This window comes from Nothobranchius furzeri, chromosome 12 (genome assembly GCF_043380555.1).
Source record: "Nothobranchius furzeri strain GRZ-AD chromosome 12, NfurGRZ-RIMD1, whole genome shotgun sequence".
Classification (NCBI taxonomy): domain Eukaryota; kingdom Metazoa; phylum Chordata; class Actinopteri; order Cyprinodontiformes; family Nothobranchiidae; genus Nothobranchius; species Nothobranchius furzeri.
Window position 1 is genome coordinate 52,971,416 of NC_091752.1, and position 26,726 is coordinate 52,998,141.

The 26,726-nt window shown below is 42.7% G+C and overlaps 1 protein-coding gene across 3 annotated transcripts in view; it reads left to right on the top strand.

The window, feature by feature from the left end:
• Positions 1 to 26,352, top strand: part of cacna1ia (calcium voltage-gated channel subunit alpha1 Ia) — a 378,911-nt gene extending 352,559 nt beyond the window's left edge. Inside the window, exons 33-37 of one of the 3 annotated variants that reach the window (XM_054750503.2) lie at positions 10,078 to 10,227; positions 16,107 to 16,244; positions 24,083 to 24,299; positions 24,456 to 24,700; positions 25,420 to 26,352. In XM_054750503.2, coding sequence (XP_054606478.2) covers positions 10,078 to 10,227; positions 16,107 to 16,244; positions 24,083 to 24,299; positions 24,456 to 24,700; positions 25,420 to 26,145 — 1,476 coding nt within the window. In that variant the 3' untranslated portion in view covers positions 26,146 to 26,352. The remainder of the gene's footprint in view (positions 1 to 10,077; positions 10,228 to 16,106; positions 16,245 to 24,082; positions 24,300 to 24,455; positions 24,701 to 25,419) is intronic. The other 2 variants (XM_054750504.2, XM_054750505.2) reach the window with 2 other exon arrangements.
• The last annotated feature ends 374 nt before the right edge of the window (positions 26,353 to 26,726 follow it).

Sequence of the window (26,726 nt, forward strand, 5' to 3'; positions counted from 1 at the left end):
GACGCGTAGGAGACGGGGGGGAGCTCCAAGTCCCAGAGATCCAGGCGCTGCCCCAGAACACAGGAACCCCAAGGAGCCCGCAACCAGAAAGGCCCCCGCCCCCCTCGAGAGGCACAGAGGATCGCCCCGGGGGGCCACAACCAGCAGCCGGCAGAGCCCCGGGAGATATCAGCGGCAAGTCCTCAGGCCTGCCCGCAGCCTCCCACCCCCTAGCCGGCCGAGTCCGGGACCCAGCGACCCGGGACCCAGGGGCGACCACCCCCGCCGGGGACCCAGCAGAGCCCAGGGACCCAGACCCCCCCAGGCCGCCACCGGGATTGATCAGGCAGATGCCAAAAATCTTAAACTCCCTGACCCGGGAGCCACGAACACTCAGGCAGACCAAGGCATCACACCCCCACCAGGTGTGACAGGGGGGAGGGGAGACGAAGATCTATATCATCAAAGGAGGTCCCAGGAGAAGGGAGGAGTCAAAGGCCCCACCTGACATATACAGTCATACACAAACACAGTCACACACTCCCTCCCTCATGCTCACACATGCACATACAACCAAAGACTTACAAAAATACACGCCGGACACCCATTCATGCTCCCCATACACACCCTATTCACTCTGGTCCCGGTAATGCTGCACATGGGGTACAACCACCACCGGTTACCAGAGTTTGACCCTTTCTGCTGGGGTGCTGATGAGCAGGCTCCCCCGCCCACCGCCGAGCACAGCAACCCACCACCCCAGACCCCAACCAGACGGCCAGATCTCCCTCCTAGTCTCCAGCCCCAGGCAGCCAAGCAACAACAGAGGTGTGCTAAGACCCCCTGGTCTCCCTCCACCTGCTCCAACATAGTGTTGTGTGTTAATGAGGTGTATTCTATTGCTGTGGTGAGCGGGCAGTGCGGGCATTTTCTGGCCTATGCCAGCTGATGCCACTGCACCACCCTACTTGCACCCACAGCCCTTGGTGTCTAAATGCAGTTTAAAATTCGAAGTGGGCACCGGCACTCGGGAGGAGGCTGAGAACTCCCCCTGCCAAGTGCCGTTGAATGTGCTCACTCCCAAGGCCCTAAGTGTATGTTTGCGTGGAATGTCGTCGGTGGAAGTGCATAAGGTGCAAATAAAATTGGGGGGCAGGAAGCCACAGGAATGCGGAAATGGGGTCCATACCCGCACTCCTCGACTTGTCCACCCCCCAAGGTCCTATGTGCATGTTTGTGTGATGATGTGAGGGAGCAGGAGGAGAGAAATAAACGGGGATGGGGAGGAATGGCTGGTAGGGCTTAGCCCTCCAGGGAGCCAGCTCCCCCACTGACCCCAATAGGCACCTCCGTTGTCATACCGCCGCCCAGGGCATGGAGACCCCAGCCCATCCTGCCAGGGCCCAAAGCAGCAGCATCACAGAGCCCCACAGAGCCCGAGGGAGCCGACCCAGCCCCACCCCAGCAGAATATCTATGCCCATCCCTGCATTTGCACAACTTCCAGAATATATAAGACATAAGACATCCAGGTAAGGTTGGGTCCTCCCCCTCCTGGACCTCCCCCTCCCCTGTGATGGGACAACAGAGGAGCCAGGGCCTGCCCTACGCCCCCGAACCCGGGCCAGGTACTTCTGCGTATTCCTGCCTTCTTCCCGGCAGCGTACATGTAGGGACCCGACCCCCAAGGCCCAGCCCAGATCCCCACACGGGGCCGGCCACCCCAACACCCCGAGCCCCCAGGCCCCCACCCAGACCCACCCAGGGGCAATGCAGCCGCCAGGCAGTAACCCATGGCCGCCGCCAAGACCTCCAAGGGGCCCCACTCACAACCGCCAGCAGTACACCCCCCGAGGCAACCCAAGCACCTCCAGAGGGGGGGAACAGCCCCCCAGTGCCAGACATCCCCAGTGAACCCATCCCCAGGGAACATCCAGATACTCCAAACTCAGACCCTCCACCCCCCCACCCACATCATCCCGCAGGACATCATCAACGGCCCCCCATCACCGCTATGTGATGGAACCGATCAAAGGAGCCCAGAGAGATTTATTTGAAGTGGAAGCAGAGGCTAAATCAAGTGCAATATGATCTAACAAAAGATTTCTATACTGGTTAATGCAGAGATTTTCTCTATTTTTCCAATTCAAGAGGATAGTTTTCTTAGCGATGCATATGGCAGTCAGAACCATGTGAACCAAAGATTTTTCAATCGGGACATCATCCAGGTTTCCCAGTAAACAAAGAGAGGGGGTGATTGGGATATGACATTTCAGAGACTTTGACAGGTCTTCACATACTCTACCCCAAAATTCCTGGACAGGTGGACAGGACCACAGTGCATGAACGTAATTGTCAGGAATGTTGTTTGTGCAGTGTGTACAGATGTCAGACGACACAAACCCCATCTTGAACATCCGATGACCTGTATAGTGTACTCTGTGTAGAACTTTGTACTGAATTAATTGTAAATTGGGGTGTCTGATCATTTTAAAAGTTTTTAAACAAGTTTGGGACCAGAAGTTCTGGTCAAAGCTGACTGATAGATCCACCTCCCATTTTTCAATAGGGATTGCTATTCTATCGTCTATTTTGGACAGTGTCTTATATACTTTAGACAGTAGTTTAGGGGGTTTGAGATTGCAGAAGTCTAAAACCCTTGGCGGGGTTTGTAATTCTATTTTATTGAGCTTAAATTTTTGTTTGACTACAGATTTGATTTGGTGGTATTCTAAAAAGCTATTCTTTTCTATTCCAAATTGGGAGACTATTCTATTAAATGGGATGAAGTCCAATCCTTCATATATGTTTTCCAGGTATAGGATTCCTTTATTTTTCCAGTCCAGAAGGTTCATCATTTTATTATTTTGCAAAATATCAGGATTATTCCAGATAGGTGTGCGTCTGCATGGTACTAGTGAAGACTCTGTCATTTTAAGATACTCCCACCATGCTGTCAGAGAAGTGCTGATACTAATACTTTTGAAGCCTTCATGTTTTCTTACGCTTGAGCTAATAAATGGTAAGTCTGAAAGCTCTATCGTATTGCAAATTGTCTGTTCTATGTCTAACCAGGACTCATCTAGTGGGTTATCTTGCAACCATCTTGGTATATATTGCAGCCTGTTGGCTAAAAAATAATAATAAAAGTTGGGTAGATCCAGTCCTCCTCTGTCTTTGCTCTTCTGAAGCGTTTTTAAGCTAATTCGTGGAGGTTTATCCTGCCAGAGGAATTTGGTAATTGAGGAGTCCAGAGATCTAAACCAGTCAGCTGGTGGTTTGTTTGGGATCATTGAAAATAAGTAATTTATTCTGGGTAAGACCATCATTTTAATTGTAGCAACTCTTCCCATCAGTGATATTGGTAAGGATTTCCATCTAGCAAGATCATCCTCCACTTTCTTTAAAAGTGGGATGTAGTTTAATTTGGTTAGATCTGCTAACTTGGGAGAGACATTAATTCCCAGGTATGTGATATTACCTGACTCCAGTTGAGTATTAAGTAAATTGACAAAAGAGAAATTAATTGGTAGAACTGTTGATTTTAACCAGTTTATAGAGTAATCTGAAACTTTTGAAAAAGAGTTTATCAGTTCTATTGAATGAGACAGAGACGATTGAGAATTCTGGAGGAAGAGTAAAACATCATCTGCATAAAGACTGATCTTATGTTCTATTTTATTACACTTTATCCCTTTAATACCTGTTGTTTGCCTAATTTCTGCTGCTAGTGGTTCGATAAAGATAGCAAACAGTGAGGGGGAGAGTGGGCATCCCTGCCTGGTCCCCCTCTGAAGACAGAAGCTAGCTGATATTTGGTCGTTCGTCCTAACACGTGCAATTGGCGAACTGTATAATGTTTGTAGCCAGTTTATGAAGAAGTTCCCAAAACCAAATTTATGTAAAGTTGCAAATAAGAACTTCCAGTTAACTCTATCAAAAGCCTTTTCTGCATCTAGAGATAATATACTAGTTTCTATGTTTCTACTGTAAGAGAAATCTATCAAATTAAGTAATCTACGCGAATTAGTGGACGACTGTCTACCCTTTATGAAACCAGTTTGGTCAGGGTGTATTAAGAAGGGGGTTACCTTCTCTAATCTTTTTGCCAGGGCTTTACAAATTATTTTGAGATCAACATTAATAAGAGAAATTGGGCGATAGCTGGTTGGAAATGCTGGGTCTTTGCCTGGTTTTAACAAGAGACTAATATTGGCTGAGTTCATGTTTGGCTGTAATCTGCCGCTCTCTTCGATTTCCCTCACCATTCTGAAAAATGTTGGAGCCAAAATGGTCCAGAATTCTTTGTAGAACTCTGCTGGGAACCCGTCTGGACCTGGAGCTTTCCCATTAGTCATGGATTTAAGGGCTTCCTGGAGCTCTGCTGATGTTAGTGGCGAGTCCAGGACTGCAACTTGGCTGTCTGTTAATTTAGGAAGTGTTATCCTATCAAGGAACTCATCGATCTCGTCATCTGATGGGTTTATCTGTGGTGAGTACAAAGTTTGGTAAAAGTCTCTGAAAGTGTTGTTTATTCTTTCAGGGTCATAAACTATATTCCCAGTTGAGTCTTTAACAGCAGATATGGTAGTTTTCTCTTTATTAATTTTTAATTGGCTGGCCAGAAATTTACCGGATTTATTACTATGTTCAAAGTTTTCTATTCGTAGTCTTTGTGCTAAAAATTGTGTTTTTTTGTCAATAATTCCATGAAGTTCTAATTTAGCTTTACGTAATTTGCTCAGTAACTCTTCTTCTGTGGATGTCTCTAAAGACTTAATGATTTCTTCTAACTCCTGGATACGTTTATTTTCTGTTTTTTTCTTATGTGATGAGAAAGAGATTATTTTACCTCTCATCACTGCCTTTCCTGCCTCCCAGAGAATAGATGCTGATGTTCCAGGCAGGTCATTATGTTCTAAATATAAAGCCCACTCCTTTTTAAAAAAAATCTATAAAACCTTCATCTTTAAGCAGTGATGTATTAAACCTCCAGTTTTTGCTTGGTGGGATTGCTTTCTTGTTTACTAGAGTTAAAGAAACCGGAGCATGGTCGCTGACAACAATAGGGTGTATCTCAGTGTCTGAAATGTCAGCCAGCAATGAGCTGCTGACTAGAAAATAATCCAAACGTGAGTGAGAGTGATGGACGTGTGAGAAAAAAGTATACTCTCTACGGTTAGGATGAAGAGATCGCCATGCATCACAAAGCCCATAATCACTCATGTACTGTTTAACTATATAAGTGGATTGCCAATTGCGCCGAGTCCCAGCTGTACTGAGCCTGTCTAAGGAATGCATCCAAAAATTAAAATCACCTCCAAGTATAAGTGGACAGTCCAAGTGTTCGGAGAGTACAGAGAAAAAATTATGAAAGAATGGAGGGTCATCAATATTTGGACAGTATATGCTCACAATACATAAGCGTTGGTTCTGTATAGTTATTTTTAACATTATAAATCTACCTTCTGGATCAGAAACTGTGTCCAGTACTGTGAAATTGATGTTTTTGTGTATTAAAATAGCTACCCCTCTTTGCCTAGAGTTATAGCAGGCAGAGAACATGCTGGGAAACTCAGGTGTTTTAAGTTCATCTGCCGATGTGGCAGATCTATGAGTCTCCTGTAATAATATTACGTCTGCTTGCATTCTTTTTAACTGATCAAAAATCTTTAATCTTTTATCTCTTGAGCCAGTTCCATGTACGTTCCATGAGACAAATCTTAGTGCACCCATAGATGTGTGTGTGAGTAGCTAAAATATGACGCCTTCATGTGAATAAGATGGAATAAGTATCTAAATGTATAAAATAGTATGTTAATAAATAACAGAAAAGTAAATAATAATAAGGATTCAACAGTGTTTGTGGTTGTATTATTTGACGCATAAATTATGATATTGTGTTGTGACTTAAATATATCCATGTGTGTGTGTGTGTGTGTGTGTGTGTGTGTGTGTGTGTGTGTGTGTGTGTGTGTGTGTGTGTGTGTGTGTGTGCGTGTTCCTGTGTGTGTGTGTGTGGGTCTGTGTGTGCATGTGTGTGTCTGTGTGTGTGCGTGCGTGTGCGTGTGTGTGTGTGTGTGGAGTCTGACGCAGTGTTGGAAAGTTGTGTGGTTGTGCCATACAGGTGTAAAGAAGCAGATAAAAAGAGGAAAGGAAAATACAGAAACAGGTTAAAAAAGAAGAAAGAACTAAAAAGAAAAGGTGATGGGGTGTGAGGTGATGATGAACAGGTGAACTCATCATCTAAAACACGGATCTAGCAGCTGTTTATTACTGACGTGCTCAAACCCAGTGAATCTGATAAGAAAAATAAAGGTCTGACCTGATGTTGGGCTAATACAGCCAGTCTGTCACTCCTCGCTCCTTGTAAAGTTTATTATCCACATAAAGCTTATCCACTGAGATGACAGCTCTCTTCCCATCTTGGATAAACTTTTTACGCAGCGGAAAGAGAACTCTGCGCCGATCCAGGATTTCCTTAGGAAACTGGTCATTAACGCTGAAGTCTTTGCCTTTGAGCTCTCTTCCGTGACTTTTAACCAGATCCTTCTGCTTAAAATGTTCAAATTTAGCCACGATGGGACGAGGTCGTCTGCTGTCCCCTCTTTTAGCTCCAAGGCGATGTACTCGGTCGAAGGTGATGTTTTTTACCGTTTCTTCGGGTATCTTCATTTGGGTCTGGAGAAAGTGTTTAACAGTGCGTTCGCAGTCCTCGGCCCCTCCCACCTCCTCCGACAGACCTGCAAACACCAAATTATCCCTCATGCTACGGGCCTGAAGGTCCAAAACCGTCTCCTTCAGAGTTTTGTTGTCCTGGGTGATCCGCGTCATTCCCTCCTCCAGGGAAGAAACGGACTCCCGCAGAGACGCGTTCTCAGCAGCGAGCCGCTCCACCTGCTCCTGGCTGAATTCCAGGGACTGGCGGAGGTTCTGAAACTCATGGTGCAGAACCTCAAGCAGATGAAGACGCCCCTCAAATCCCAGAAGCCGTTTATCTATGGATTCTAATAATTCCAATATGTCCTTCCGGGGAGATGAGGCCTCAGGCGAGTCCTGAGGGCGGCTCCGCTTCGTCCCAGGTGTTTCAGGTTCACCTGCTGATTTCTTCGGACCCATAACAAATAACTCGAAAACTCCGTCAATAAAGTTCTGTAAACTTTCTAAATTTTCTTCACTTACCTCCAGATTGAGCGAGTTATACTTACCAGATTATTTTTTTGCGTTGTCAGTTTTTAAATTAGGCAAAAATGCATCTGAATTGTTTGTGAATGTTTGCTAACGAGCTGCCATCAGCTTCAAACGCTGCTGTGTCCGGTAATCGGCCGTCAGCGCATGCGCATCTCTCCTGTCTCTTTCTCCTACTGCCTTCTATTAGCTTCTATTTTGGGATGACGTATTAAAGTCGGGTCTGCTCCAGCCAGTGGAGCCAGTCATGAACCTGACTACAGCTCATGTTACTGCAGCATTTGTTATTCCAGTCCGCGTGGCAGCGGATCACAGATTCAGCAACACCATAAAACAGCAATAAGTCGGTCTGAGGCAAAAGTGAACCTCATGGCTTTTCCATATTTTCCCCTATAGACATTTGATTACGCACAAGTAGGTGATCAGTTCAGGTTTACGCAGAGCAGAAGAAAGGAGAGCGCTCTGGCCGCACAGGTTAAACGTTCCTACTTTAAGAAAACCGTTAAATTGCATTGTTTATGTGCTACCTGGGCACTCTAAATATTTATTTAAAATTAAATAAAAGGAAATTGTAATGGTATTGAATGTTTATTAATTACTATTTAAAAAATGAAAGTGATGGAGAAAAGGTCGATCATATTTTCTTAACCCTGTCTGTTTAGCTTGACGTCTGATATATATATATATATATATATATATATATATATATATATATATATATATATATATACATACATATACATATAGCCATGCCCTGATGTGGGGGCCGGGGGGTGAGTCGACATGGTCGGGACATAGAAGGGGGTGCGTGGCTAAATACGGTTGGGAACCACTGCCCTAAACAATGTACCCCTAACCCTAACGAAATCTGACGGTGCAGTGCAATTTTTGTCTTCCAGCTAACAACCTACTCTGTGCCATGCCTGCTTGGTTAACTAGGCCGGACTGGACTGTTATAAGAGTGGCTGTTTTCAGCTTATATGAGTTAATCATTCGTATAATAATAATGTCTTCATTAATCTGTGCTTAAATCAATAAGGGTAATTGATCTGTGCTTGAACTACTGAAAGTGAAATTAAATGAATTGTTACATTGAATGATTTATAAATATGGTAATCAGTCATGTTTGATATGACAAGGCAATCATTACCTGCACTCAGACACAAGGAAAAATTTAAGTTAAACTCATGACACATAGATATTTCTTCATCCCAAATCAGAGCATCCGGTATCTCAAAGACGGTGTGATGTTCTGAGGTTTTCTTGGAAATATCCCTCAACAGGGCACGTTCCGATTGGACAAGAATTCCTAACATGAGAATATTAAAACTGAGCTCACGAGACGGTGAGTTAGTTCTAGAGAACGCTACGGAACGGCCGTGCGGAGCGAAGCCTCTTTAACCCAGAGCAATTTGGGCATCCATCTGTTGTGACCTGAAAATATCTCTGGACTGGAGTCGGTGCTGCGGTTATTCTACACACCTCGGTGCCCAGAGGTCATCTGACCTCCCTGACCTTCAGATCCTTGAAGAGGGCTTCCGAAGGTTGAGGTAGACACACAGATAGCGTCTGATGCCTTTTTGATAAGAATCAACTTCATAGCTTAATGCAAACCAAATGTTTTCCCTTTTTACTCCGAGAACTCAGTTCTTCTAGATATGAAAGTTCTGATAACATCACATTCACATATAGTCACCATACATCACATTCCATCCACCTAGATCCATCCATCACAGTAATATTAGTGAACTTGTCGTGTTTTTAATTGTTTGGAAAATAAATTCTTACTTTTTATAAACCTGACTCTTTTCTTGAAGCAAGATGAAGTGTTCTACAATCCCTGAATAAACAAAGAATTCTAAATCTTCTGGTTAAACATTCAAGACCAATCAGACTGGATTTCCATATTTATATGGAAATTCACATCACATTGGTCATAAGTAAAGGTAACATATCAAGCTTAAAAGCACTACAGTTACCCTCTCACTACACACACACACACACACACACACATATATATATATATATATATATATATATATATATATATATATGTATATATATATATATATATATATATATATATATATATATATATACATATATATATACATAATGTATATATATGTGTGTGTGTGTGTGTGTGCGTGCGTGAGTGCGTGTGTGTGTGAGTGCGTGTGTGTGTGAGTGCGTGTGTGTGTGTGTGTGTGTGTGTAATTCACAGTAATTTAAAGGACAATATTTAAAACTGCATTGCTTTTATTTTTTATATTTCCTCCCAACCCTTGTTGCAATGATTGTTGCATTTAAGTAACTTAAACCAGGATAATGGATGGTAGATGAGCGTGTCCTGATTTATGTGGCTGTTGTGACTGCATAAAAGCTCTTTTTTTTTCTCTTTAAATTGTTTAAATCCTCAGTTATTTGTTTTTGCTTTCATCTATAAAAAATCAGCAATCAAAGGTAGTGAGGTGCTTCCCAACTCTTCAAATATTTGCAGAGTGTGAATGTTTAACACTGTTATGATTATGAAAACAGAACATTTACTCAAGTACCGGTAGTCCTTTGCAACATATTACACACTTTGGTACACTAAATATATTTGTACAGCTGAATTAGTTGTTGTTTGGTGCCTCTCATATTTTGTGCAGGATTTTTAGAGATGTGTTTTTTCAGGTGTAACTATGTTTATCAATAACTGTGTATCTTGTGGGCAGATAGGAAATGCCAGAAGCCTACTTTCTTGTGCACACAGAACACTTAATAACCCTTTCAATGGTGTATGCATTTCCCTGCGTGTTTTTTGTCCTCGCATGTTCGCGTGTGCACATGTTTGTGCATCCTGGTCTGCCGGCCTGTGTCCTGTGTGTGTGTGTTTGCGTGTATGCGCGTGTGTGTGTATGTGTTTCAGGAAAGCCAGTGGTTGGACAGCGTATCTCTCCTTATCAAGGACACTTTAGAGGGGGAGATGCTGATGATCGACAACCTCTCCGGCTCTGTCTTCCACCACTACTCCTCTCCTCCACCTGTCTGCAAAGACTGCAAAGGGAAGCCCCTAGAGGTACCATCCTGACCACATAAACACAAACATGTATGCAGGAGACACATCCTCACGTTTAGAGTTGCATTTTTCAGTGCCTTCTGTGGCTTACAGATTAAATCTGGAGGTTTGCTTTACTTCTTCAGTCTTTTGTTCCATGAAACCAAAATTTATAGCATTTTTATAAATAGGCCATTCCCAGAAGTTTGCCAAAAATTTCTGAAGATCTTTGACTTTTCCCCTTCTTTTTAAAATTTACATTCTTGCAGGCGATCATGTAACCCCCTAGTTTTGCATAACTTGTAAGATATATGTATTAGTCTGTTTAGCCTTCATTTTTATTAAAGAAGCTAAGCATCAGCCTGGCAAGCCCTCCTCTATATGCAAATATCTCATCTGGCTATGTGTCACAACGCACAGGTGAAGTAGAGACGAGCAGCTGCGGTGAGGATCCAAAATGCATGGGGAAAAAGGCCAGCAGGTCAGAATGATCATGAAAAGAGGTTTTAATGAGAAGCGCACAGGACATGGAAATGATGAACAGACAAGGAACACAGAACTGGGAGGGTTCAAATACACCAGGACCTGGGATCTAAAATGATTGGGAGACGAGAGGCAGGTGGGAGCAATTAGGAATTAGACAGGACTGAACAGAGTAGGGAGACAGGACAGGTTGTGACACCGTGTGCGACAGCTCAAGCATGGGTGGACATCACGAGCAAGGGTGGTCCACTAGCCTAGTGAACTAGACCAAATTCTTGCTTTGCAAAGTTTGGTAGGCATGCTCCATGGGAACCTCAGCAGCTCCTACCAGGACTCTGGCTAGCCAATCACAGCTCTCTAGAGGGGTTTCAAACACACAAAGAGCTGTGATTGGTCCATAATGGTGGGCCAGTCATAGTGCTCTATCTGCTTAGTGAACAAATCACAGAGCTTTATCCGCTTTGTGGGCCAATCAGGGCACTCTATATGCCTGGTGGGTGGGATGATGCAACAGAGTGAAACAAGAGTATGTCACATTCATTGTCCAGTGGAATGCGGAGATCATTTGAAAGACAACAGTAGAACCCGCCCCACAACCGAGAGCCGTCAATGGAGCATGGCCAGACTAAATAATACATTTATTTAGTCTGGCTTGCCAGGCTAGTAGTCCGCAGTACACTGTTGAAGAAGGAGAAGCAGTTAAATTTGTTTTAAAAATAAATGACTTAAAGATGCATTGGCTAATCTATAAAACAAGCCAGCTTTAAAACAGAAACATTGTCAGTGAACACCGACCCCTCCTGTAGGCTATCATCCCTAGGCCACGCCCACCCGATACTGGAATGTGCATCTCCACTGTAAACAAGAGAGCACTAAACAACAATCGCCACTTCTAAATTCAAACCTCTTTTGTTTTTGTTAGATTTAGGTAGTTTTGTTCCCTTACTAAATAAAGTAATCATTTGAAAACTGTCTTTTGTGTTTATTCGGGTCAGTGTTATCTTCGTTTGTATTGTTATTTGCTTGCTTATCTGAAATATTTGAATAGATATAAAAAAAAATCGGAACAAGAGGATGCATATGTAGGATACACTTGCATCAGAAACCGTGGAGCTAAACCCTGCTGCATTCTTAACACGTACACATTTTTTTCTAAACAAACTCACTCATGAAAGAAGAAACACATAAACTTGATTAAACTGGATGTGTCAGATCCAACTGCCTGCAGGTGAGGGTCATACATATGAACATTCTTTTGCCCCAGGTTCTGCTGGGCTTCGTTCATTGCAGAGCACTCTGTACGGAAAGTTCTTGTTTTATTTTATGGGTCAGCTCATCCGTTATTTTACAGTAATGACGACCCCCAATTAGCCTGATCAGCTTGAGATAAAATCAGCTTTTCATAAGTAGATTGCTGTGGATTAATGAGGCCCTCTGCACGCATACACAAACACAACCACTCTGGATAATGTATGCCTGCAAAAGCACGCCAACAATCTCCTTCACTTGAACTTGTTTTCTAAAGAGTCTTGTTAAACAAGGAAGTACGTCATTGAACATGCTCTCAGAAACATCCTGTCCTGTGCAAGTGTTGTTCTTCACAATGACAAAGTGCAGTGGGTCAGCTCAGAGGAAGAGGTAACTGGAATCCACAACTCCTCACCTGTCAGCCGTGCTTTCTGCATGTCTGCAGACGCTGTCAAACCATCCGTCTTCCTCCTCTCCTTTACATGTGTCCTCTCTCCATGTGGACGTTCACTCCTCTGCCTACCGCTGTTTAAGTTGCTGATTTATTGCATCTGATTCTCTGTGGTTCTGTGCCCATTCCCCATGTTCTCTGACTTGCATATATGAGGTGTGTTTGTGAGTCAAAGAGCCACATCAGCCTTTCATTGCTTAAGCTTTAATGGAGGTGTCTTTGTTTTAAAGGGGGGGCATTGTACATTATGGGTTCAAATAAAACATTCATCCAGTTTTTTGTTGTGTTTAAAAAGAGCCTTATTCACTAAAAAGAGTAATAACGCATCATGCAAAACTGTCAGCCATGTCAGGCCTGTATGAGGTACTGTAACCCCACCATGAACACGTACTAAAAATAAAAGAAGGCTTTGTGCAAAGCATGCACGCAGCTACAAACTGTAAACAGAGAGTAAAAATAGGTCATGGGTTAGGTTAGGTGTGGAACTATGAAGTTTTTAAAGGACTGGGTCATCGCTGTCTACATGAAAACACAACAATGTCATTTCAAGAAGTTTTTCCCGCTGCGGAACGCGCTCTTGATAAATATAATTTTGAAAGCTCTTGAAAAGCAGTTTCCACGTGCATGCAAGGCTGAAATTGTTACTATCATTTATAATAAGGTTTTTGCTAAAAGTCTGGTTTCATGGAACATCCTTAAAGGAGCAATATGTAAGAATTTTACAGTGAAATAATCACAAAACAGTCCAAGGTCTCAATCATGTTGGAAGGAAGGTTACATCGAAACGGATTTTTTTTAGCTTTCTGGGGGGTTGTCAGTTTTTCTTCTTTCAGATTATTTCTTGTACCCCTAAGAAGCCACGACATCTTTTTGTTTTACTCTAACACCGGGTGAAGAAGGCTAACGTTGAGCTAACAATTCTAACGGTGAGTTAGAAACTCATTATTACAGTGAAATGTATGTGTGAAGTTAATAATGAGTGAGTCATGGAGTTTGACTTCCTTTAATGAGTCGGCAAACAACCGCACTCCCTCTAATTGAGGCATACTACCATAGTAAGTGTGCTCATTATCGTAAAAGACTCGAGTGCTCTCACCAGATATGAAAATGCATTTATCTACTTATCAACTTCCTATGTTTGACTCGTCTTTGCTTGTCATCTACATGCTTCTGGCGCTGATCCGGTGTCAGTACCAGATCTGCTCGGGGTCCTGTGTCTGCCATTTACGTCACAGTAGATGATTGGCTCAACATAAGACTTACGGAAGTTACAATACCACGTTCGTAAAAGATATGTTAGCACGTTGAAAAAGGAAAATTGTGATTGATCAGAACAAATTTATGGTTGTAGTCTTTGCGGTTGTAGTCATGTCGTCCAAAAATCGACACTTTTCATAGAAAATATGTTTGAATTTCCAAAGTAAATGTAAAATAAAAGCAAAGATATCAACTGATAAACGGTGACCGTCAAAAGCTCTTGGTTTTGATGAAATGAGGCAAAATAAAATGTAAGAACTTTATTTGAAAAGACAGCAGGCAACATTTTGAATGAACGAATGGATGTATTTACATAACAACAAAGGAAATATACAGACAAATAGCACATGTATACAAACATATATGGCTTCACATATAACAACTGTTGTCTCTTTTGGCAGTCTGATGTTGGTTTAATGTAGTTTCACATTCTTTATGTAACCAGGTGACGAAACAAGAATAATATGGTGTTTTATTAACAAATCACAACTATAAAGAAAACATTTAGGTGGTAACAAACACTAATTTATTAACAAAACTGCTGATGTTTTTCCAAAACGTATGTATGAAAGCCGAGTGCATTTGCCATAATGTGACATCATCAGCAGGCGCAGGACCTCAAGCCAATCTGGTACCGACTCTGTAACGGGCAACAATCATGAAACTCATTGAACGGGGGTGAGAAAGTGACTGTTTAGAAAAAGACTGCAGTACCCAAATTTGACCACATGATGGCATTCTTACTTCATTCTTACACGTTGCATCTTTAAAATGCTAAGAAAGTTCTTGTCAAGGTCACTGCTTTCCTACAAAACCCAGTCAGTTTTTGTAGCTATTCAATTTTTGTCAACCTAATAATGTGCATCAGCTCAACTCATGAACTGACTGTACCATTACACCACTAGTCTGAACATAAAATCTTTTCCTGCAGACGTCACCTGAGTATGCAGGAAACAGTTGCCTTTAATTCAGCCATTTTGACATTTTGTCATTGGTTAAATCTGTATATTTCTAGAGTGGCGAAGGTTGTAAACGTACCTCCCTTGGTTAATATGTCTGCAGATACATTGGGAGCAGAATCTCCTTCCACATTGTGTTGCTGATAGAGGCACAGCTAAGAATGCAGGGAGATAGATCGTAGTTTCCATTACCTCTTGATAAATATACCTGTTGGTGACCTTTGTTGAGGCTATTTATATCACACCTCTGAGACTGAAGTCACAGGTAGGGTTATGGCACACAGTAGCGTAAGTGAACATGAGAGAATGATTCAAAATAAAAATAAAAACACTAGACAGTTTTTGTTTTAAAGTAATTAGCTACTTTGCTGTGCTTCTGCTTTGCTTTTGAGTTTTGCTTCATCACTTCTCTTCTAGCTCAGCACTTGTGGCAGTGATGATTTGCTGCCTCACATCAGCCGTGAATCCTGTTTTATGAACTGCTTTGTCTTTTTGGCCTATCGGCATGTGTTAATCTATTGTTAGCTGGCCTTGGCTCATTGATTCCCACTTCACCCCATTTAAATACCCCTTTCACATTATCTTTCTCTTGCTATTTATTGCTCAGACTCTTGAAGAGTAACGTTTCAGAAATGCATCATGGCACACGAGACCTGATATTAGATTATTGCTTAGCCGTTGCTCGAGAGAGAAAGAAAATGTGTCGTCATTGAAAATAAACAATTCAATAGTTACTGGACAAATCACATTATGCGTCCAAATTGTGTTTGCTGAAACATGCATACAATAACCTATATGTTGAAATATTGGATTTACTATGATGTCATTATTTTTCCAAAGCTTGCGAGCAACATAGTTTTTTCTTTAAATACCTCAACATGCTGAAGAAATGCACTCCTCAATGTCTAATGGCGACATACAAAGCTGAGTGAGCAGAAGCTAACGGCAGCGTGAAGCAGCATCATGGGCTAAAGGCTAAAGCTAAGCAATGCGATAAAACACGTAAACAAATGCAGTGCGGCTTAGCATGCATACTGACAATGTGACCGTTACATTAGCTTAATAGGCATGCAAAGACTTACAGATACAAGTCGAACAGTAGTATGGGTGGACAGCAGTGTGATGGTTGAGCAGCAGCAATACAAATGAGAAGCAGCAGTAGTGTAGTCAGGGATAGCCGCATATATGTGATTTCAGGCACCTGAAGACACCTTTTTCCCTCGAGGTTTGATCACAGCACACCCTAGTGGCCAGTGGTGAACTCTACCCATGCCTTTTGGACAGATGTGTCCCTACATCAAAGCTTTAATTATATTTTGAAATGAGTTTATGTGCAAACATGAACAATATATTTCTTTTTGTAGATATCCCTTGAATAACCTCAGTTTGAACAACAGACAATTGAATTATGTCCTAAAAATCACCCTTTTGTGCATTGATGTAATCTGGAGGTACTCTTATGTCTTCTACAATCACTAATAACTGAAGAGAATTCTTTGTAGCAGATCAGAATGGCAGAGATTGAGCAGGCGTCGCTGAAGTCGGAGCAACTCTCAGACAAGTCCTCCTCACCCGCTTTGCCAGATGACCTCAGCCTGGATGAACATTCGATCTATCAGCTGCTGGCCCAGGAGGGCAAGGTGGGCTTTGTTTATGATAATGAATTCGGCAGATGCTTTTATCCTTTAAAAAAGGCTAAAGGTGGTCGTAGTCCTGCTACAAGATTGCTAAATCAGCACCAGCAAGCACTGCTGCGCCAGCAATTGTAAATCGACACCCGCTGGCAAAAAGCAGCATGGTTGTAGAAAGAATGGAAGCGTGTAGAATGAGTGGCCCTAGAGTATAAGAATGAAGTAAAAGCAAGTAAAAGTTTTAGACTGTTTTACTCCATAGGCTTAAGGAGGCAAGATGCTAATGTTGAGCTAACAATGCTAACAGTGAATTAGAATAAAATGGTTGGCTCTAAAATATCTCTAGCTACTTTTTAATTACCAGCAGCTTTATATTAGTGAACTGTTTTCTCTACTTATCAACTTGCTGTGTCTGATCATCTAGAATCTCCTGGCACTGATCCATAACTGGCAACCACCATGAAATTCACAAAACTCAAGTTGGGGAGGCGGCTCATGTACAGTATTTTGATAGAGGGACTGCAGTACCCAAATTTGACCACAATTCTTACTTCATTCATCATCCATTTTCCTTCATTTATCATGGGTCGGGTTGCGGGGGCAGCAGCCTAAGCAGAGATGCCCAGATTTCCTCTCCCCAGCCAGACAAGATGGTGGTGGTTGGAACTGCTCGCTGGGCTTCAGTTAAGCTCTACAGAAACATATGGGATGATGGAGGGTTCGTCTAAATTAGGCGACGGTGGCAAAAGTGCTCGCCCTGTAACCAGAAGTTTGCAGGTTCGAGCCCTGCTCAGTCTGTCACCATTCTTGGGCAAGACACTTTACGCACCTTGCCTGCTGGTGGTGTTCGGAGGGACCGGTGGTGCCTGTGTACAGCAGCCTCGCCTCTGTTAGTGCGCCGTAGGGCAGATGTGGCAACAATGTAGCTCATCACCACCAGGGTGTGAATGCATGTAGATGACCAGTAAATCAAGAACTTTGCTTTCTGCCTCAGCTCTCTCTTGACCACGGCAGACCAGCACAACACCCACATTGCTGCAGACGTAGTACTAAACTACCTATGGATCTTCTGCTCCATCATTCCTGCATTCATTAACAAGACTCTGAGATATTTCAACTCATCTACATGAGGCAGGACCTCGCCCCTCACCCATGGAAGGCATTCTACCTTTTTCCGACTCAAGACCATGATCTTGAATTTAACAAAGCTGATTCTCATCCCAGGTGCTTCACACTCAGCTGTGAACTGCTCCAGTGAGAGCTGGAGATCACCCTCTGATGAAGCCAACAGGACCACATCATCTGCAAAAAACCGCGATTCAAACTTCAGGCGCCTTTAAATTTGCACAGAGAATTTGAATTTGAATACATATACTTGTGCTACTTGGTGCAACTCGTCATCAGTGAAGAACACATAGGGTGTTTCGGGTCTTTAATCTCCATACACCCTCACTCAGGTGACCCAGCCAGGGTTGATCAGTCACCAGTTTGTGTCCAAGTGGCCTGTTATTCCACGAATCCCCCCTTCAGATCCACAGCCAGAGGCCCTATCTGTGGCCTCTAAGATGCTTGTGAGTTTTTTTTTTTTTCAATCGCAGTCCTCTCACTCCAAGGAATTTGAGGGTTTGCAGCAGTGAGTGGCCTGTAAAGCCTCTGCACCTGACAACGATTAGTTCAAGGCTAACTCTCCAGCCGCTGTTCTGGTACTCTGACCTGAGCTCTGCATACTTAGCCCTCTTGCACTCGTGGGCCTCTTCAGTACGATCTTCTCAGGGGACTGTCAGCTCCAGGATGAGCTGTTATGTTGCCTAGGAACTTGAGCTGTCTACCTATGTCAACTGGAAGCTGCCTATTCTTAAAGTGACAGTGTGTATTTTTCCTGGAGATAGGGGGGAGTAGATACCTAAATTGTTGCAAGCAAGCATTATTTTTGTGCTGGAGTAAGACCTTACCAATGGATGCCCATTAGGGTCAAAAAGCCCAGGGAAGTGCAAACTTCAGCAAAATAACGAGCACATCAGATTCCCTTTCATCACTGGCAACAAGTGGATGCAAATGTGTAATAGAAAAACGTTTAAGAACGGCGAAAGTTTTGTAACTGTTTGTTACAAGCATTTTGTCCCCATGGGCTCCGATAGAAGGAAACATGGCGTCATCCAGAGACTTAGACCCAGTCCCATGTATTTTAGACCTGATTTTTATTGTTATATGTTACGAAGCCACCAATATTTTTCAACAAAATTTTGATTGATATTTCCAGAAATTAATTGTAAAAACTACACATTGTCTCTTTAAGCCTCTTTTAGAAAACAATGCCGCCAATTTGCCGCAACAGAGATCCTTAGCTTGTTTATAAGTGGTCAGACTGTGACGGTAATTGTGCGAAATCCTGTCCTTTTTACAAAAGATTAGGTGATGGCAGCATGAAGGTGGTATGGGGGCGGTCTCAGACTTCTGTTTATCTTAGAAGAAGAAGAAGAAAATATCATTTCTATAGCCCCTGTCAAGATAAAAATCACGAGGCGCTTCACAAAAACAAAAAATGTAAAAATATAAAAAAGCATTTAGAAAATGTTTAAAAATATATTTAAAAATGAGCAAAAATAGACACTTGTGATTAAAAATTATGTTAAGAAAGAGAGAGAGTGAATAGGAAAGAGGGAAATCAGTGGATCCTGTGGAAGGTGAAATAGGTAGGGAGAGCAGAATAAAGAGAGAGAGTGAATAGGAAAGAGGGAAATCAGTGGATCCTGTGGAAGGTGGAATAGGTGGGGAGAGCAGCATAAAGAGAGAGTGGTGAAGAAGGTCATACAAAAGCCAGCTTGAACAAGTGAGTCTTCAGCTGCTTTTTAAAGGAGACCACTGAGTCCACTGATCTCAGGCTCAGGAGGAGAGAGTTCCAGAGTCAGGGGGCCACAGCAGCAAATGATCTGTCGCCTTTGGTCTTTAGCCTGGTGCTGCACAACCAGTAGGCTTTGATCACTGGACCTCAGGGACCTGCTGGGGGTATAGGGACTAAGAAGATCATCTATGTAAGATGGTGCTTGTCCATGTAAGGCCCTATAGACCAGAACCAGGATCTTGAAATGGACCCTGAAGTTGACTGACTGCCAGTGAAGCTGGAGGAGAAGCGGGGTGATGTGGGTGTGTTTGGAGGACTTGGTCAGAAGCCGAGCACAGGCGTTCTGAACCACCTGTAGACTATTCAGGGAGGTTCTGCTCAGACACGTGAAAAGAGAATCCAGGGTGAGAGCTGGGTCAAAGGTCACGCCAAGATTCCTGACATAAGGTTTGGTGTGAGAAGCAAGCTGACCAAGAGAGTCTCTGACTTTGGGAACCAGCTTGTCTGGGGCACAGATGAGGATCTCAGTCTTATCTTCATTCAGCTGAAGAAAGCTCCCAGCCATCCAGGTTTTGATAGAGTCTAAGCAGGTGTGTAACAGCTGCAGCTTAGACATCTCATGGGGCTTAAAGGAGATGTACAGTTGGATGTCATCTGCATAAAGATGGTAGAAGATTCCTTTGAAGGAGCTCAGGATGTGCTGAAGAGGAAGCAGATAGAGGAGGAAGAGCAGAGGCCCGAGCACAGAACCTTGTGGGACACCATTGGTAAGAGAGGTGGTGGAGGACCTAAACTTGGAGACGGCCACAGAAAAAGGAGCGCTCAGAGAGATAAGAGGAGAACCACTCCAGAGCAGATCCTGATAGGCCTACTCAGTCTGTCAGCCTCTCCAGTAGCAGGTGATGGTCAACAGTGTCAAATGCTGCAGTCAGGTCCAGCAGGGCCAGAACAGAGCATCACTGTGAGTCAGAAAGTCATTAGAGACCCTAAGAAGAGCTGTTTCAGTAGAATGAGCTCTACGAAAACCTGACTGGAAGCTATCATTGATGTTATGTTCATCAAGAGCAGCTGTGAGATGTTTAGCCACAACTTTTTCCAAGATCTTTGAGATGAACGGAAGCTTAGAGATGGGTTTGAAGCTGCTATGGAGAGAGGGGTCAAGACTCGGTTTTTTAAGAAGCTTAGACATAATTTGCTTTGTTTTGCAATTTAAACCACTCTCATTAAGGTATTTTAACAAGCAACTCCTAAAGGTGTCTGTTCTCCACAGTCCCTGTGCATTCTCTGGTGATCTGAGCTCCAGCTATAACGGAGAAAAGCTCTGGAAGTGCTGTATTGCTCCAGTTTTCCATCTCAGCTGGTTCTGATTACAAAAACAAAACGTACGCCCCATGTTTACTTTCATTTTTAATACATTTCAATCAGGAGCTCAGCAGTAACTCCCCACGTGATCATGACACTGCCCTCTGTTGCGCCAAGGCATAAAATGCATTCACAAGTCCAGCGTTGCAGTAATATTATGTAAGGTAACAAGAGGTTATTACATTTTATTTGATGAGCCGTACGGCGTGGGATTCCATAGTATATATGAAATCCTCCTTACGGATCGAGGGTTATTTAAACCAGAAGATGGGATCTTTTATTGCAGAGAATATGTAACCGTTATGTATTCACTCAGAGACACAGAGTAGAGAGAGTCAAGTTTAAAAGTTAAGAATTTTATTACTAACAATTAAACTAGACTTACTTTAAACTAAATGTATAGTGTAACTAAAAATGGATGAGACGGTGAATGGATGACGTGTGATGCAATCAGAACCAGCAAATCTGAAGAAGCGATTAGTTCTGACGGGAACTGAAGATGTTGTTTTGAAATAAGCTTTGGTTAGTTTCAGAAACGCATGAGACACCATCAAGTCGGGTCTACCTCCCTTGTGGAAGTCCTCTGTAGATCAGGAATATCGAGGTCCAGCGAACCCTCTCTGGAAACCGGGCCGATAGAAGAAGCCGCAGTTCCGACCAGGACCGTCTTGAGTTACCTCCGGCACACAACACTTTTATTGGTGTCTGTTCAGACCCAGCCTGGGTCGGTGGAGCTTTTATTCTGAAAGGAGCTGTTGTTGCCGCTGGTTGTTATAGCAACTGGATTTTCCAGCTTGTCATGGGTTCTTTCGGTTGAAGAGGTAAAGGTCGGATTGGCCACTCCGTTGCTTGCTCTGGAACACTTTGAACTGGCGTTAGAGTTGACGTGGCATAGTTTTATACCTCGGATGTTATGGTTTATTGTGGAATGAAAATTACCAAACACCGTCAGAAGCACACCTCCGTCAGATCTGTAAGATTCTGATTGGATCAGTGAAAGGAATGTGTTATGTCCTTTTAACACTACGTGAAATGAGTCATGTTGGAACACTTAAAGTCACAGTACTTATTATTTCTATAGGATCATAATAAAGTACTTAATATTTTGATTTCACAGGTTGGTCACATCTTATTATATTGACTAACACTTTGATGGATTAGCTTTATTAAAATAGAATTCTTTGATTAATTAAAAGAAAAGAGTTCATTCTTCGTTCTTCTGTCTTCATTGCTGGAACGTAAACAGTTTAGAAGCGAATGCATGACCTTGAGGCTGTTTCATGCACTCTGGCACTGTGTCAAAAGGGAACAGTTGTTAGAGGATAGAAATGGCTCCTTCATCACGTTACAATTACTTCCAAGCGCGGTGGCACGAATGCCGCAAAGTTCCCACATCGCCATGCTGCAACGGTGCATTCATGAGACACACCGTGGCGGCAGTATTATGCTGATTTGCCGGCATGGTGTGTCCTCTAAAAGGGGCTTTAGATGACAGTACGTAAGAACAAAGCAGGGTGAAAGGTCAATAGCATTTTTGAAGCTTATTAATGTCTTTTTCTCATTCAAAGGTCAAATCCATTTGTTCTTAAACCAAAAACAGGAACTACCCCCAAATGTTGCAAGTATTTAAAAAGCACAAAAGGAGACATATTTCACATTTTGCATCTTTTTGTGCAGCCATGTGGGTCTCTTCTGCCTCTGTAAACACTTCAAACGTGAACAAAAACATCTATCTGTTTTCTGTCAGATTTGGTTTCAGGAATCGTATGTTTCTACGAGCTGTTTGACGAAGAAAATTAGCATAGAGCACCCCCCCCACCACCATCACCACCTGTTAGAACGTAGCGAGGAGCAGAGGTTTTCCAACCCCCTCCCTAATGTCCAAACTTTTCACTTCTGCACTGATTAGGGCTCAAGTGGGCGTGGCCAGCAGCTTGTTTCCCTGAAATGGCTCATTCTGGAAGGCACCAAAAATGCTAGAACTGCTGAAAGTGTTTTGGGATTTTATACAAAAAACTATGTTTTAATTGATCATAGAACTATTCTAATTTGTTTGAAATCAGTATATGTCCCCTTTAAATACCTAAAATGTGCATGTAAAAAAATATTCCTCCCTTTTATGTTACATATCAGATGACGAATTAAAGATACTACTTGATCATCTGGGTGTGAACATTAGTTTTAGACTCAGGAAAGAGATCAATATAACTGGCATACAGACTGAATCTCATTCCCAGAGAAGCGAAAGGTTAAATTGTTTTTATGGCCACACTGTAGGCTCTTCTGTAATTTACAGATATAAGCTTTATGGTCCAAAGGCCTCATCCTGTCTTTCTCTCTGGGCATCGGGGTAATTATCTTGTCTCTGAAGAAGCAACGGTCTCTTTCAACCACCTCATGAATAAATCTTTACATTCTGCTCTCCTTAGTCACTATTGACTCCCAGTTAGTTTTTTTCTTTAACTCAATTTCTCCCTTTTGAACTTATCTGCTTCACCTTTCTCAGTGTTACCTCTACAATAATTACACACCTGATCCGTGCTTCCCTGTAGCCATCCCCTATAATCCGTCTTTCTTCCAGCTTCTTGGCTCTACATTGCCGTAGTAATCTTAAAAATCACTATCTGTGGCTGTAAATCAAGGTCAGCACAAAAGAAAATTAAAGTCTGAAAAAAAAGATGTTCAAATGTTTTCATTTATTTAATCAAAGTTTAGTTTTTTGTCATCTGGGTGTGCACCTGAAGAAAATCAGTTTTCAGAATCAAATTGTCGTGATTGATCTTGCTTCTTGAAGACAAAAAGCAAGTATCTGCAATCAATAATTTTAGTGAAAATAAGTTTGAGGTTAATCTCCGGTAAATTAAGGAAAATGGATAAAGTCCACTTTAAGTTAACAAACTGCCTGATTTGAGGCATGAAGCACTGTTGTTGCAAGGGTGTGTCATGCATATGCATGAAGATCATGACATGCTAACAAAATACAGAAGGTGCAGGGCTGCACATAAATGCACAGTCATGTTTTAAACTCTTAACAGCTGAGCCATGCTGGTGCACATCAGTCCCTTATATATTAATTGCCACTAGCTTCGCCCAGTCAAACACAATTTTCCTACAAATGTTTTTAATGCTATTACACCTTATGTAGAGTCAACTGTGTTCTTAGTACCTGCCTAACTTATTCAAAAAGACTCTGCAAGAATCATGCACATTCTGGTTGAGGATTCACATTGTAGTTATGTCTTTATTCTATCTTAAAATTTACTTTTTGCATTTTTTTTTTTTTGCTTTGGATCTATGCCTACAAACACTCCAAACATGAAGACAAACTGTCTCTCTGTTTATGTGAGTTTGGTTTCAGGAACCATATGCATCTACATGCTGTTTGAAAATGTCCCTTATTGTGACATCACAATGAACTTGGGAAAATCTAAGGCTACTAAATGAGAACACTGGTCCAGACGGAGTGGAGCTGATACTGATGTTTAAGGGCCATTAGATGTTAGTTGCACTGACATTGTTGGACATCAGTCTCCTTGTGGTGGCTTTTTCAAACAGGATTTTTTTAACCCTTCTAGTTTTTGACATTTTTCTGCATCTGGGAAATTACTAACATATACAGTCCTTCCCTAATCAAATTTTGCAGGGAAGATGCAGCAGTGACTCTCGCAGCTCTGAAGAGGCTGATGGTGAAGCGGGTCACGGTGGAATTCATCAGATTCAAAGCGTGGTACAGAACCAGCCGCAGGGGACGAGCCTACATAACAAATCCTATGGCACTGGTACTGACACGGAGACTGTTCTACAAGAAATGGAAATGCAAACATACAAACGGCAGATGTGCTCACCCCAGAGCAGCCCTGGTTAGTGAATCCATGCAAATCGAATTTTCCAGTGGAATCAAATAACTGAATACTCTTTAAAATGTGTTAGCAAAGAAAATCACATTTAAATGTATATTGGTGTTGCAACAATTATTCATAAATTCTAGACTAATGAAGCATTTTGGTTCTCTGCAGAAGGTGGTGTTTCCAGCATTAACAACAAGGAAAGCCGCAAAGAAGATGGAGGAGGAGCCGTAGCAAGTGGTATTTCTACCCTCTTCCATCTGCCTGCAGAGTTCTTTCACTCTTCAGGTGCAAACGTCCCTACACCTGCCCGCAGCAGGAGTCTACGTCTGTCAAGAGGCCTTAGGCTGACCTCCCCATACTCGTGGGCCTCCTTCCGCTCCCATGTAGCTCATAAGAAGATGCTCTGTGCACAAGTAAGCAAGAAAACATGCTAAACAACAGTGGAAATACAAAAGAAAACACACACAAAAATGTGGTTTATCACATGCTCACATAAAGGACAGAGCTACTGCACCTTTTATATTCATGATTAAGTTCTTTATGAGATTAACTCATTCACTGCCACTGATGACTAAAGTCATCATTTTAAATCCAACCATTCACTGCTAATGACGACTAAAGTCGTCATTTGCATTTTGTTACTGTTTGAGCATCGGAACAAGCCCCTGCGCTGAGTGAACAATCATCTCAGCCCTGAAGCCGATCTTCATCCGCATATGTCACACGTCACGTGATCAGGAAGCAGAACATCCATGTGTTAGGAGATCGTTTTGGGCCGTTCCTGTAAAAAAAAGTGAGGCTCGAACTGGAAAAGCGTCTGCCGATCACAATTCAACAATGGATTATGAAAGAACGGATAACGCTCGAACCATGCGGATTCTTCCTGATGAGTCTCCTCTTTGTGTTGGTTGTTTTGGTGTCAACATCATCCTAGCGTGCAAAGTTCTGTGACTCTTAAAAAAACTGTAAAAACGGTGAGAAACGCTGGCAGCGAAGGCCGTTAGCGATCAGGAAACGGCTTGCAGCGAATGAGTTAATAAAGTATTTTGAATTTACTTTGAATATTAGAAAAGCATTGAGATTATGTGCTAATCTTCATTCTTCTCCTTCTTTCTGTATTTTTTTTTTCTAGTTCCCATCCCACAGTGATTCATCCCTTGCCACTGGTAGCTCTGAGGGTAGCCTTCAGACCACCCTGGAAGAAGGACTGAGCTTTAGTGTCTCACCACCACAGAACCTGGAGTTGCCAACAGCTTCTTTGTCAACCAAACAGCCTAACTCACAGCCTGAAGAAGAAATTATAATTTCCTCTTCAGGTCAGACCATGAAGCCAAGGCCAAACTCCCAGTCTACTGTAACCCTTCTGGCCACCAGGGGTCACCAACGGAGCCAGAGCAGCGGGCGTGGCAGTACAAGCCCTGGGTACAACCGTGACGACTCCATCGACCCCTCAGATGAAGACTTGGGCATAGGCATTGGATCGTCTATCGGTGGTTGTGGCTCCAGCCAGGCGGGTAACAGTGAACACTTGTCAGAGGCACTGAGCAGCTTGTCACTGACATCCCTGCTGTCACCCAGCTCTCTTGTGTGCCTTGGAGGGCCAGTAAAGAAGTGCAATAGTACAGGTAGCCTTGACAAAGGAGGAATGCTGCTGTCTGCACGGGTCAGGGAGGGCCACAGAGAAATAATTGGCCTGGAGCTTATGGACCCCCAAGGCTTCTTGGCCAACCCTTGGACAGGAGTAATAGTTGATACCAGAAGAGGAGGAAGAAGAGGGGAGATAGAGGATGGAGATCATGGTTTGAAAGGAAAGAGCTCAAGCCAAACAACAATAGGGTCTTGTCGAAAAAATAGATGAAACCTATTGTTTTCTCTTTCTACTTTACTTTCTTGGAACTAAACCCATTGCTGTTCCTCGACCCTCTCTGCTCCATCAGTGAGAGAGAGGTTTATTGACACAATGCTCTGTTTTCCAAAACCAAGCCCTCATCTTGCCCTCTTTATTTACATTTCTCACAAGTCCTGTTTGTGCTCTCTAGGGGAATTGACTTGATGATGGTTATGGTGGCCTACCTACTTAAGGCCGACGAGCAGAAGAGAGACCTTTCTACCTTCTAGTTTTGAAAGACCCCCAAAAGGTCCTTTTCAAACTGGAAAACCAGGAGGTTAGGTCCAATCAGGAAGTCAGGAGAAGTAGATACAATAAGCTTGAAGGAGCTGAAGTTGAGTGTGACTGAAAACATAAAAAACAGAAGAACAGAAAGTCACACTGTTCACAATTGTCATGAGGGACTTCTGAAAGGTAATGCATGAAGGTAAGCTAGAAGGAAATGTGGCTGTTTTTCTTTGGAAAAGCAGAAAGTAGATCTAATGTCCATCTGTTCTGGCAGACAGAAACAACAGTTTCCTTAAGCTCTTGCAAAGACCTTCTGTTGAGGT